General features: G+C 46.7%; 1 protein-coding gene across 2 annotated transcripts in view; it reads right to left on the bottom strand.

Annotated features, from left to right (window-relative positions):
* The window catches only part of zbtb45 (zinc finger and BTB domain containing 45), a 73,581-nt gene that overhangs the window by 50,120 nt on the left and 8,821 nt on the right, over window positions 1-14,640 (bottom strand). For both annotated transcript variants that reach the window (XM_058380144.1, XM_058380145.1), the window contains exon 2: window positions 5,578-6,159. In XM_058380144.1, coding sequence (XP_058236127.1) covers window positions 5,578-6,151 — 574 coding nt within the window. In that variant the 5' untranslated portion in view covers window positions 6,152-6,159. The remainder of the gene's footprint in view (window positions 1-5,577; window positions 6,160-14,640) is intronic.

Raw genomic sequence — 14,640 nt, 5'->3', positions numbered from 1 at the left:
ATTCAGGCTCCAGGCACAGCGCAGTGTTGGCTCCAGTGTGTGTGGTCTAGGTACGCATGTATTCCAGGTGTGTGTCGCTGATTCAGGTAGGTGGTATTCAGGGTGTAAATATTCAAGGTGGCTATTCCAGGCGGTGCGTGGCGGCTCCAGGTGCGCGGTTTAGGTGGTAGCTCAGGGTGTCGCAAGGCGCTCAGGTGCTGCATATTCAGGCCTGTGTGCGCTTATTCCAAAGGCATGGTTTGAGGTACAGCACGCTATTCAGCGCGCGCCTGCTGCATGTATTCTAGGTCGAGCTGGCAATGCTATTCAGGTGCCAGCCAGTATTCCAGGTGCATGCCCAGGTGCAAATGGTCTGCGTGCCAGTGCTCAGGTGCTGTTATTTCTAAAAGGTGTAAAAGCACGTACACATGTGGTCAAAAGCAAGGTACACTAGGTACGCAGTGCACATGGTTATTCAGGCCACAAGTAAAAGGTTCAGGTACAAGCACAAGGTCTAGGCACAAAGTGCTTGGTTCAGGGTGGGCAAAAGTGCTATTCAGGTGCAGTGCTCAGGTGCAAAATATCTAGGTGGGCCAAGCATGCTGTTCAGGTACGTGTGTGGCTCAGGTGCATGGTCACAGTGGCCAAGGTGTCATAAAGGCACACATGTTATTCAGGTAGCTGCACAGTTCAGGCCCAGGGTGTCAAGCAGGCATATTCAGTTCAGTGTGCCGCCATTCAGGTGCAGGCAAGCTTATTCCAGGTGCTTGGTTCAGGTGCTGCCTTCAGCAGGTGTGTGGTCTAGGTGGTGTCGTTATTCCAGGTAAGGCTCCAGGCACAAGTGCTGCATGTTGGTTCCAGGGGCAAAGGGCCAGCATATCTTAGGGCTCAGGTACAAGTGTGGCCCAGGTGCAGGCTGCCATATTCCAGGTGCTGTGCATGATCAGGCCCAGGTACGCATATTCTTAAACAGCGCTATTCCAGTGTTCCAGTGGCTCCAGGTGTGCGTATTGCAGGTGTGCGTGTCTAGTACGTTATTCAGGTGTCTGTGTGGGTGGCTCAGGCAGGTGTGCAGGTCTTAGGTGTGGCCTAGGTGTACATATTCAGGTGTGCGGAGGCCCAGTGTACTAGGCAGGTGCGCAGTCGTGCGCTATACAAGGTACCCAGGTGTGGGCAAGTTACGCAGGCGGTGGTGCAGGCCCAGGTGGCAGGTCACTGATATCTTAGGTGTGTCACTCAGGTGGTCTAGGTGGTGTGTCTAGTGTGCATGTACTAGGCAAATATACTGTGTGTATTCAGGTGCATGTTGTTCCAGGTGCAAATGCCATAGTTCAGGGGTAAGGTCTAGTACACATATTGCAAAATGTTATTCAGGCATGGTGGGTGTGGTCTAGTGTGTGTGTCCAGGTGTGTGTGGTGCTCCAGGTACGTGTGGGTATTCAGGGGTGTGTGCAATGCCACGTTATCCAGGTGTGTCAATAGGCATGGGCCATTCAGGCAGGTCTCAGGGTGTGTGCCATTCAGGTGGGTGTGCATGGTCAGGTCTAGGCAGGCCTCCAGGTGTAGTCTGGTGTGTGTGGTCTTGTGTGTGCAGGTTCAGGCCTAGGTGTCTAGGTGTGGTGCTGGTGGCTCAGGTGTGGCAAAGGCATGTTATTTCAGGCATGCATGTCTAGGTTCCTAGGTGTGCAAAGTCCTAGGCCGCATGTATCTAGGTAGGCTAGCTAGGTGTGTACTGCAGGTGGGCCTATTCAGGTGTTACTCAGGTGTGTGTGTGGCTTCCAGGCCTGTGCTAACAGTGTGCTGTGCTGTGTCAGGCTCAGGCCTTATGTGTATTTGTGTGTGTGTGTGTCTATGGCCATGTGTTCAGGTGTGTGTACAGGCATAAGAGGTTTACAGCTGCAAGGTATTCAGGGCTGGCTAGTCTCAGGTGTGTGTATTCTAGGTCGAGGCCTTGTGTATTATGTGCAGGGGCCTGCATGCTATTCCAAAGTGTGTCTATTCAGGGCAAGTGTCTAAAGTGTCTAGGTGTCACATGCTAGTTCTAGGTGTGTGCGTGCAAGGCCACATGCCATTCAGGTGTGTGGTCTAGGCATGTATCTAGGTGTGGTGCAATGTGTCTAGTGTAGCCTGGGCATGTTATTCAGGCCCATGTTATTCAGGTGCAGGCATCTAGGTGGGGGCTGCATGTTATTCAGGGTGTGTCAAAGAGTTCAGGTGTCAGCATGTTATTCAGGTGGTGGTGGTATTCAGTGCGTACAGTATTCAGGCAGGTACGTTATTGCCTAGGGTCTAGGTGCAAGAGTTCAGGCATGCTAGCGATTCAGGCATGGGGGTATCCAGGCAGCGTGCTACATTCAGTGTGTGGCCGTTATCTCCAGTGGCGCTGCTTATTCAGGTGCGGTAAGGTGGTATACTCCAGGCAGTGCAGTTCCAGGCAGGTGTGTCATTTAGGCAGGGCCAAAGTTATTCAGGCAGTATTCAGGTACGCATGTTATTCAGCAGTGACAGGTGTGTTTGTCTATGCGCTGGTCTAGGGTCAAAGGGGGTACGTTATTCCAGGCAGGCCAGTATTCCAGGTACGCATATTCCGTAAATGTTATTCAGTGCAGGCTCAGGTACGCAATGCTATCTGTGTGTCACGCCAGCCCCGAGTACGCATGCTATTCAGGTGCGCAAGTATTCCAGGCCTAGTGCGTTCAGCATGCCATTCAGGCCTTCCAGGCACAGTATGTCTGAAAGGCCAAGTACGCTATTCCAGTGGCATGGTGCGTGCGTAGTTCTATGCAGTGCGTATGCTCTAGCGCGTTTGAAATGAAATTGAGGTCACATGTTGCTCAGGTGTGCAAGTGCTCAGGCACACATGGTTCAGGTGTGTTCAGGGTGTGTGCTGCTCCAGGTTCAGGTACTGGGCTACTGTCAGGTGTATCTGTAGTAAATTATGTCTTCAGGCATATTAGTCAGGCACACACAAGTTCCAGGGTGTGTGGGTGGTGTACCCAGGTGCTGTCTGCAGCAAGTGTCACATCTCAGGTGCTGGCTAAGGTTCAGGGTGTGTACAAGTTAGTTCAGGTGGCCCAGGTGTGTGGCTACTCAGGTGGGCTTATTCAGGTGTGGGTGGCTCAGGCACTTTCTATTCATGCAAGGCACTAGGTAGCTGCTGTTATTCAGGCAAAAATGCTTATTCAGGTAGGCAGACTAGGTACATATACACCAGGTGTGTGCTGCATATTCCAGGTGTGCTATATTCCAGGTGTGTGGTGTAGTCAGGTACAAGATCTCAGTGTGCGATGCTAGGCAGGTGTGGCCTAGGTGGCGCATGTTATTCAGGTGGTGGGGTGTCGTATTCCTAGGGCTGTCATGCCATTATTCCAGGGGTGGTGTGCTGTATTCAGGTGTGTGCTATTCAGGTGCAGTGGGGTGGTGGTCTCAGGCTCTAGGGCATGCTGTTTCAGTGTGCGTTATTCAGGCCAAGCATGCTATTCAGGCCGCATGCTGTCTAGGCTGCAAGGTAAGCACAGAGTGTCGCACAAAGTGTAGCCCAGGTGTGCGTGGCTCTAGTGCACCCAGGTCTCAGGTGCGCTTGCTCTAGGGGTGCAGGCGCTCTAGTACGCATGCTACGTTATTCAGGTGGCATGCTACGTTATTCAAAGGCTCAGGGTACAAGCATTGGCCTGTTCAGGCCTCCAAGGGCCACGTTGTTATTCAGTGCACGCATGCTGGTTCAGTGCCAGCTGGGCATGCAGCATTCAGGCCTTCCAGGCCACGCACTCCAGTTATTCAGGTGTGTCTCAAGGCTCGTGCAGCTTATTCAGGTGTGTGTGCGTCACAGTTCAGGTCTGCAAAGGTCGTGCTATTCCAGGTGCAAGGCATTTGTTATTGTCAGGTGTGTCTAGGTGTCTGCAAGGTATTCAGGCTCAGGCACAGTATTCAAAGGGCATGCTATCTAGGTCTAGTGGTCAAAGCAGGTCTAGGTGTTCAGGTGCTGTAAGGCTCAGGCACGCAGGTCCAGCAGCTGCTTATTCAGGTACAAAGCATATCTTTCTAGGTGGTGGTGGTGGGTTCAGGTGCTTACAGCATGCATACGCATTCAGGGGTACGCATGTATTCAGGGCTCTCAGGCCAGCATGTTATTCTAGGTACGCATGCTTATTCTAGGTAGGTATATTCTGTGGGTGGTGGCAGTCTAGGCGCATGCTAAGATCCAGGCCAGGGCATGCTATTCCAGGGTGTGTGTGCGTGGCCCAGGTGTGTGCAATGTTATTCAGTGGCAGGCCGTTATTCGGTGCAGGTGTGCTGCTTATTCCAGGCAACACACGCATGAGCTCTTAGGCAGTAGTGTATATTCCAGGTGTGTGCGCTCCAGGCACAATGATTCAGGTACGCTACATATTCGCGCATGTGTATTCAGGTGTAGGTGTGGCTTGACTAGTGCAGGTATGTGCATATTCTAGACGTGCAGGCCGTTTATTCAGTGTGTGGGCTGTTATTCAGTGTGTGTGCAGGTTCTGCAAGTGGTAGTATTCAGGTGTGCATTCAGGTGTGTGCTGTTATTCAGTGTGGGTTTGTGTGCACACAATGGTGTCAGGCAAGGTGTGTTTCAAAGGTGGGCGCATGCTATTCAGGTGTGGCTCCAGGCAAGCCATTATTCAGGTGTGTGTCTCCAGGGCAAGCACGTGTATTCTAGGCAGGGGTGTATGTCTAGGTACGCATACATATTCAGGGGTGTGTGTGTACTCCAGGTGCATGTGCGTTATTCAGTGTGTGCAGGCTATTCAGTCTAGTGTGCAGGCTCTAGGCAGGTCGTTATTCAGTGTGTGTATGTTATTTCAGTGTGTGTCAATGTATTTCAGTGTGCCAAGCCATGTTGTCTCAGGTAGAAGGTGGCTCCAGGTCCCGTGGGCAAGAGTTTCCGCAGGCCGCATGCTATTCAGGTAGCCAGTGGTAGCGTATTCCAGGTTCAGGTGTGTCTGTGCCCAGGTACAAGTGTGCTGAGGTTTCAGGGGTGTGTGCAGTATTCCAGGGTGGGTGGTTGCTATTTCAGGTGGTGGCTCCAGGTACGCATGCTATTCAGGTAAGTGCCCAGGTCTAGGTACGCATTGATGCTATTCAGGTGCAGGTCTAGGTGCCAGCATGTTATTCAGGTAAGTGTATTTGCAACGCACAGGCTATGCATGTAGTGCAGTGTGTGTAGTGGCTCTCAGGTACAGAGTACTAGGTGTGGGGGTGTCTAGGGCTATGACAGAGTCAGGTGAAGGTTTAGTGTGCAGAGCCCAGTGTGTGTGTGTGCGTGTTTGTGTGTGTTTGTGTGTGTGTGTGTTTGTGTGTGTGCGTGTTTGTGTGTGTGCGTGTTTGTGTGTGTTTGTGTGTGTGTGTGTTTGTGTGTGTGCGTGTTTGTGTGCGTGCGTCTGTGTGTGTTTGTGTGCGTGCGTGTTTGTGTGTGTGTGCGTGCGTGTTTGTGTGTGTGTGTGTTTGTGTGCGTGCGTGTTTGTGTGTGTGTGTGTTTGTGTGCGTGCGTGTTTGTGTGTGTGTGTGTTTGTGTGCGTGCGTGTTTGTGTGTGTGCGTGTTTGTGTGTGTGTGTGTTTGTGTGTGCGCGCTACCTGTCTGCAGTCCTGCTTGATGTGAGATGAAGTGTGTACTCGGCTGCTCTGTGCTTTCTGACGTGACTTCACCACACTCCTCCATGGTGTATCCAAACCCAGTCATGGCACCTCCCACTGCCCCACCCTCCTGCGAGCCCCGGGCCTTGGCGGCGGCAGCGGCGGCGGCGGCGGCAGCCTGTTTGTGGTTGGCGGAGGCAGAGATGATCTGCGTGCACTCGTCGATGACGCTCTTGATCTGCAGGATGCTGGCGGCGGTGAGCATGCGTAGGGCCTGCGAGCGCAGCAGCACCATGGAGCCACTGTACAGGAAATCCACCAGCTGCAGCACGGCGTCGGCCGGCACCAGGGGCGGAACGCTGATCTCCGAGTGGCCCAGCAGCAGTTTGTCCTGGAAGAACGGGCTTCCGGCTGCCAGCACGCAGGCGTGAGCACGCAGAGACGCGTCCTGGATCCGCACCGTCACGTCACAGAACACGCCGTCACGCCGCTGAGACCGCAGAGACTCTAACACACACTCACTAGCGTTCTGCAGACGGATGTAGTGCACCGTGTCGGAGCCACACGCAGCCATGACCACACCTGACACACACACACACACACACACACACACACACCACTTATTAAGGCTTTAGGATTATCATTATAGTCAAAGAAAACTAAATCTTCAGCTCAGCGTCACTGTGTTTCCTGAACAGATTTAAGACCTTCTAATGATATTTTAATTATTTTAGAAAAAAAATATAAACTTTATCTCTACACATTTCTGTGATGGAGGAGGAGCTCAGGTCTATAACTCAGGAGGAGGAGCTCAGGTCTATAACTCAGGAGGAGGAGCTCAGGTCTGCTGATGGACTGCTTCAGTCTGAAACCTTCCACTGTCCCCTGATGGAGTGGTGTGTAGTGAGTCAGTGTGTGTTTAGATCATTGATGAAGTTCCTCCAGATCAGACTGAATGTTTCTCTGTAGATGATCAGACTGAACATGTTCCTGTAGATGATCAGACTGAATGTTTCTCTGTAGATGATCAGACTGAACATGTTCCTGTAGATGATCAGACTGAACACGTTCCTGTAGATGATCAGACTGAACATGTTCCTGTAGATGATCAGACTGAACACGTTTCTCTGTAGATGATCAGACTGAACATGTTCCTGTAGATGATCAGACTGAACACGTTCCTGTAGATGATCAGACTGAACACGTTCCTGTAGATGATCAGACTGAACATGTTCCTGTAGATGATCAGACTGAACACGTTTCTCTGTAGATGATCAGACTGAACATGTTCCTGTAGATGATCAGACTGAACACGTTTCTCTGTAGATGATCAGACTGAACACGTTCCTGTAGATGATCAGACTGAACACGTTCCTGTAGATGATCAGACTGAACACGTTCCTGTAGATGATCAGACTGAACACGTTCCTGTAGATGATCAGACTGAACACGTTCCTGTAGATGATCAGACTGAACATGTTCCTGTAGATGATCAGACTGAACACGTTCCTGTAGATGATCAGACTGAACACGTTCCTGTAGATGATCAGACTGAACACGTTCCTGTAGATGATCAGACTGAACACGTTCCTGTAGATGATCAGACTGAATGTTTCTCTGTAGATGATCAGACTGAACACGTTCCTGTAGATGATCAGACTGAACACGTTCCTGTAGATGATCAGACTGAATGTTTCTCTGTAGATGATCAGACTGAACACGTTCCTGTAGATGATCAGACTGAACATGTTCCTGTAGATGATCAGACTGAATGTTTCTCTGTAGATGATCAGACTGAACATGTTCCTGTAGATGATCAGACTGAACAGGTTCCTGTAGATGATCAGACTGAACACGTTCCTGTAGATGATCAGACTGAATGTTTCTCTGTAGATGATCAGACTGAACATGTTCCTGTAGATGATCAGACTGAACACGTTTCTCTGTAGATGATCAGACTGAACACGTTCCTGTAGATGATCAGACTGAACATGTTCCTGTAGATGATCAGACTGAATATGTTCCTGTAGATGATCAGACTGAACGCATTCCTGTAGATGATCAGACTGAACATGTTTCTCTGTAGATGATCAGACTGAACATGTTCCTGTAGATGATCAGACTGAACATGTTTCTCTGTAGATGATCAGACTGAACATGTTCCTGTAGATGATCAGACTGAACACGTTCCTGTAGATGATCAGACTGAACACGTTTCTCTGTAGATGATCAGACTGAACATGTTCCTGTAGATGATCAGACTGAACATGTTCCTGTAGATGATCAGACTGAACATGTTCCTGTAGATGATCAGACTGAACACGTTTCTCTGTAGATGATCAGACTGAACGCGTTCCTGTAGATGATCAGACTGAACATGTTCCTGTAGATGATCAGACTGAACATGTTCCTGTAGATGATCAGACTGAACACGTTCCTGTAGATGATCAGACTGAACACGTTTCTCTGTAGATGATCAGACTGAACACGTTTCTCTGTAGATGATCAGACTGAACATGTTTCTCTGTAGATGATCAGACTGAACATGTTCCTGTAGATGATCAGACTGAACATGTTCCTGTAGATGATCAGACTGAACATGTTCCTGTAGATGATCAGACTGAACACGTTTCTCTGTAGATGATCAGACTGAACACGTTTCTCTGTAGATGATCAGACTGAACATGTTCCTGTAGATGATCAGACTGAACATGTTCCTGTAGATGATCAGACTGAACACGTTTCTCTGTAGATGATCAGACTGAACATGTTCCTGTAGATGATCAGACTGAACACGTTCCTGTAGATGATCAGACTGAACACGTTCCTGTAGATGATCAGACTGAACATGTTCCTGTAGATGATCAGACTGAACATGTTCCTGTAGATGATCAGACTGAACACGTTCCTGTAGATGATCAGACTGAACATGTTCCTGTAGATGATCAGACTGAACATGTTCCTGTAGATGATCAGACTGAACATGTTCCTGTAGATGATCAGACTGAACACGTTCCTGTAGATGATCAGACTGAACGCGTTCCTGTAGATGATCAGACTGAACACGTTCCTGTAGATGATCAGACTGAACGCGTTCCTGTAGATGATCAGACTGAACATGTTCCTGTAGATGATCAGACTGAACATGTTTCTCTGTAGATGATCAGACTGAACATGTTCCTGTAGATGATCAGACTGAACATGTTCCTGTAGATGATCAGACTGAACACGTTCCTGTAGATGATCAGACTGAACGCGTTCCTGTAGATGATCAGACTGAACACGTTCCTGTAGATGATCAGACTGAACGCGTTCCTGTAGATGATCAGACTGAACATGTTCCTGTAGATGATCAGACTGAACATGTTTCTCTGTAGATGATCAGACTGAACATGTTTCTCTGTAGATGATCAGACTGAACATGTTCCTGTAGATGATCAGACTGAACATGTTTCTCTGTAGATGATCAGACTGAACATGTTCCTGTAGATGATCAGACTGAACGCGTTCCTGTAGATGATCAGACTGAACATGTTCCTGTAGATGATCAGACTGAACATGTTCCTGTAGATGATCAGACTGAACATGTTCCTGTAGATGATCAGACTGAACACGTTCCTGTAGATGATCAGACTGAACATGTTCCTGTAGATGATCAGACTGAACATGTTCCTGTAGATGATCAGACTGAACATGTTCCTGTAGATGATCAGACTGAACATGTTCCTGTAGATGATCAGACTGAACATGTTTCTCTGTAGATGATCAGACTGAACATGTTTCTCTGTAGATGATCAGACTGAACACGTTCCTGTAGATGATCAGACTGAACACGTTCCTGTAGATGATCAGACTGAACGCGTTCCTGTAGATGATCAGACTGAACGCGTTCCTGTAGATGATCAGACTGAACACGTTCCTGTAGATGATCAGACTGAACACGTTCCTGTAGATGATCAGACTGAACACGTTCCTGTAGATGATCAGACTGAACACGTTCCTGTAGATGATCAGACTGAACATGTTCCTGTAGATGATCAGACTGAACGCGTTCCTGTAGATGATCAGACTGAACATGTTCCTGTAGATGATCAGACTGAACACGTTCCTGTAGATGATCAGACTGAACGCGTTCCTGTAGATGATCAGACTGAACATGTTTCTCTGTAGATGATCAGACTGAACATGTTCCTGTAGATGATCAGACTGAACATGTTCCTGTAGATGATCAGACTGAACATGTTCCTGTAGATGATCAGACTGAACACGTTCCTGTAGACGTCTGAGTTCATTCTGCTGCTCCATCATGAGTGAAGATCAGTGAGTGTGTTCCTGAAGCCCAAGACGTGACTCCAGCAGCAGCAACAGGTTTCACACGTCAGCTCTTCTCTATAGGATCATGAGCAGATCCTTTCTTCTTCCATGTTCCTGCTCACCCTGGAGCAGGTCAGGTGTTACATTGGAATTATTTTCCAGTACTGAATTTTGTGACCTGACTCGTTGAATTGAACAGAGAAGTTCAGTACCTGAACACAGGTTTTTCTCAACAGGTAAAGAATGATTACTGGAATGATTACAGACTCTGCATCGTCTCTGAACTGAAAACATGTGAGGATACAGTGGATCTGGAGAAAGTCTTCACAGTGCTTCACTTCTCCACATGTTCTTATGTTACAGCTTTATTCCAAAATAAATTAAATTCATTATTTTCCTCAAGAATCTACAAACAATATCCCATCAAGGTGGAAGAAGTTTGTTTGAAATCTTTACAAATGTATTAAATATAAAAAATCACATGTACAGTATTCACAGCCTTTACTCAATTCTTTGGTGAAGCTCCTTTAGCACCAATTACATCCTCAAGTGTTTTTCAGTATGATGCTACAAGCTGGACACCTATTTTTGGGCAGTTTTTCCCATTCTTCTTTGCAGGACCTCTCCAGCTCCATCAGGCTGGATGGGGAGCGTCACCGCACAAACATTTTTAGATCTCTCCAGAGATGTTCACTCGAGTTTAGGTCTGGGCTCTGGCTGGGTCACTCAAGGACATTTACAGAGTTGTCCCGTAGCCACTCCTTTGTTATCTTGGCTGTGTGCTTAGGGTCAGGTCCAGAGCGCTCTGGAGCAGGTTTTCATCTAGGATGTCTCTGTACATTGCTGCATTCATCTTTCCCTCCATCCTGACCAGTCTCCCAATTCCTGCTGCTGAAAAACATCCTCACAGCATGATGCTGCCACCACCATGCTTCACTGTAGGGATGATATTGGCCAGGTGATGACCGGTGCCCGGTGTCCTCCAGACATAACGCTTGCCATTCAGGCCAAAGAGTTCAATCTTTGTTTCATCAGACCAGAGAATTTTGTTTCTCATGGTCTAAGAATCCTTCAGGTGCCTTTTGGCAAACTCCAGGTGGACGGTCATGTGCCTTTTACTGAGGAATGTCTTCCGTCTGGTCACTCTACCATACAGGCCTGATTGAAGTATATATATATATATATGTACTGTATACTAGTAGGAGTGCTCTGATTGATCGGTCACTGATCATAATCGGCCGATAATTGCTCTGGGAAGTTTGCTCGGCAGTCTCTATGATGGCCGATCTAGAAAAGCCAATCAGATGACACAATTTTTTTTTTTGCGCGCTGCTAAAATGGCTTCACTGGTCTGGCAATTCTACATAGTTCAGCAACTCAAGCGCCACTCACTCCGCATGCGCGCACTCACACACACACACACACACACACACACGCCAAAATACCGCAAGAGTGTGCACTGGTATATGCTCTAGAACCGCTCTCGCGATACTGTAATGTCCTACACCTATCGGTCTGCACAGTGCTGCTTTCACACCACGTGAATAAACACCTTACAGCTCTTGAGCGCGACGCCAATTAAAAAAATTAAATAATCCTAAAGATAGATCTAAAATATAAACTGTTAAAGTGCTTACAGACATTACAGACATGACTCAGGGGAACAATGGACCAGAACAGATGCCCCTGGTGTTTATAAATCCTAGAAATGCCCCTGAGTTACACCACAGTGTTTACACATGTCCACAGCCTTATGAAGGACAACATAACATCAGTTAATCTCTAGTTAGACTCTGTTTGTTCTGTCTGTTATTTTATTCATTTTTATATAATCTACAGGAAAGTTGTATTTGTCCAGCTCTAGGCTGTTCCCAATTACTGACCAATCACAGGCTGTTTTCTAGTTTTAAGATGTTTTAAGTTGACACGTTGCATGTGTTGCTTGCCAATAAATACAGTTATCAATTCATGATATTCCTCTTCTCGTAATTTCAATACTTAATTTACATTGTTGTTAAATATAGTTTACTAAATAATGCTATATGATAAGGCTTGAAATAGACCCTGTAATCGGTATCAGTCAATACAGCTGCTAGTGATCGGAGATCGGCCACAAAAATCCTGATCAGAGCACCCCTATATACTAGGGATGCCACAATACTCAATATAATATTGAAGCGTTCGGTACGATCTCCACGGTTCAGTACACGTATGTGAACCGCGGTTTTTTCAGTTTTTTCTTAAAACAATAATAACCATGTGTTTATTACTCTCTGAACTTCCTGTGTGTGTTTATTACTCTCTGAACTTCCTGTTTGTGTTTATTACTCTCTGAACTTCCTGTTTGTGTTTATTACTCTCTGAACTTCCTGTTTGTGTTTATTACTCTCTGAACTTCCTGTTTGTGTTTATTACTCTCTGAACTTCCTGTTTGTGTTTATTACTCTCTGTACCTCCTGTTTGTGTTTATTACTCTCTGAACTTCCTGTGTGTGTTTATTACTCTCTGAACTTCCTGTTTGTGTTTATTACTCTCTGAACTTCCTGTTTGTGTTTATTACTCTCTGAACTTCCTGTTTGTGTTTTCCTGTACTGTATGTCTACACGCTGAGACAGACACTCCTCCCCGCAAGTAAATATCCAATCAGTGAGCACTAAAGTTAGGGGCGGTGACCATGCTAGCGATGCTGGTGTCAGATTTCACTCTAACCCTGGAGAGAGGTGAAGTGAGACAGGAACACGAGGAAGCAGCACTGTCTTTAACCTCCTACAACCTGGCGTCCTCATATGAGGACATCACATTTTTGGTTGTGTGCACCATAATACTTCATTCTTTGTAACTGGAACCTGTTGTACACAAAAATAAGTGGCTTCATGTTCAAAGATAATATCTGGTTATTATATTTATTGGTTCCTCCTAACCCCAAATAGGTAGAAGAAATCTAAAATGCAAGCTCAGGTCTTAGGAGGTTGGTGTGGGAAGATTTCGGATTTGTTGTGGACTATGATGGAGATGAAACAAAAACACTAAACAAAAACATGTCTGTGTTTAAGCGCCGTTCCACACGAGTTACTGACATGGAAATACTTCAACATGACCACACATCTGCAGCTCCATCACCCAGAGATATCACTGTGTGGAAGCAGGAGGGCAGAGCAGGGAACACAGGAACCCAAAAAACCACAGTCCCCTATCTGATTCCTTCCAGCATTCAGACACAACTGGTTCAGAGAGACACAAAAATAATTATAATATAATAATTGCTAAAGATTTGCAGCCGTTTTCTGTGATGGGTGATGTGGGCTTTCAGCAACTTATAAAAGTGAACCGTGTTACACACCACTGACACAGACTTTTCTCCTGACCTCTATGAAAAAACACGCAAAAAAATCTAAACTGAATCGGCTAAAGCACAGAGATATGCTCTAATAACAAATAGCTGGACCTCAGGGGTAACAGAGAGTTATCTCACCCTGACTGGTCATTACAGAGAGTTATCTCACCCTGACTGGTCATTACAGAGAGTTATCTCACCCTGACTGGTCATTACAGAGAGTTATCTCACCCTGACTGGTCATTACAGAGAGTTATCTCACCCTGACTGGTCATTACAGAGAGTTATCTCACCCTGACTGGTCATTACAGAGAGTTATCTCACCCTGACTGGTCATTACAGAGAGTTATCTCACCCTGACTGGTCATTACAGAGAGTTATCTCACAGTGACTGGTCATTACAGAGAGTTATCTCACCGTGGCTGGTCAATACAGAGAGTTATCTCACCCTGACTGGTCATTACAGAGAGTTATCTCACAGTGACTGGTCATTACAGAGAGTTATCTCACAGTGACTGGTCATTACAGAGAGTTATCTCACAGTGACTGGTCATTACAGAGAGTTATCTCACAGTGACTGGTTATTACAGAGAGTTATCTCACCCTGACTGGTCATTACAGAGAGTTATCTCACCCTGACTGGTCATTACAGAGAGTTATCTCACAGTGACTGGTCATTACAGAGAGTTATCTCACCGTGACTGGTCATTACAGAGAGTTATCTCACCCTGACTGGTCATTACAGAGAGTTATCTCACAGTGACTGGTCATTACACAGAGTTATCTCACCCTGACTGGTCATTACAGAGAGTTATCTCACCGTGACTGGTCATTACAGAGAGTTATCTCACCGTGACTAGTCATTACATAGAGTTATCTCACCCTGACTGGTCATTACAGAGAGTTATCTCACCCTGACTGGTCATTACAGAGAGTTATCTCACAGTGACTGGTCATTACAGAGAGTTATCTCACCCTGACTGGTCATTACATAGAGTTATCTCACCCTGACTGGTCATTACAGAGGGTTATCTCACAGTGACTGGTCATTACAGAGAGTTATCTCACCGTGACTGGTCATTACAGAGAGTTATCTCACCCTGACTGGTCATTACAGAGAGTTATCTCACAGTGACTGGTCATTAAATAGAGTTATCTCACCGTGACTGGTCATTACAGAGAGTTATCTCACCCTGACTGGTCATTACAGAGAGTTATCTCACCGTGACTGGTCATTACAGAGAGTTATCTCACCCTGACTGGTCATTACAGAGAGTTATCTCACAGTGACTGGTCATTACAGAGAGTTATCTCACCGTGGCTGGTCAATACAGAGAGTTATCTCACCATGACTGGTCATTACAGAGAGTTATCTCACAGTGACTGGTCATTACAGAGTTATCTCACAGTGACTG

The sequence above is a fragment of the Hemibagrus wyckioides genome, linkage group LG26 (assembly GCF_019097595.1).
Source record: "Hemibagrus wyckioides isolate EC202008001 linkage group LG26, SWU_Hwy_1.0, whole genome shotgun sequence".
NCBI lineage: Eukaryota > Metazoa > Chordata > Actinopteri > Siluriformes > Bagridae > Hemibagrus > Hemibagrus wyckioides.
The sequence above is the reverse complement of the archived record's forward strand: the minus strand, read 5'-3'. Positions and strand labels throughout refer to the sequence as shown.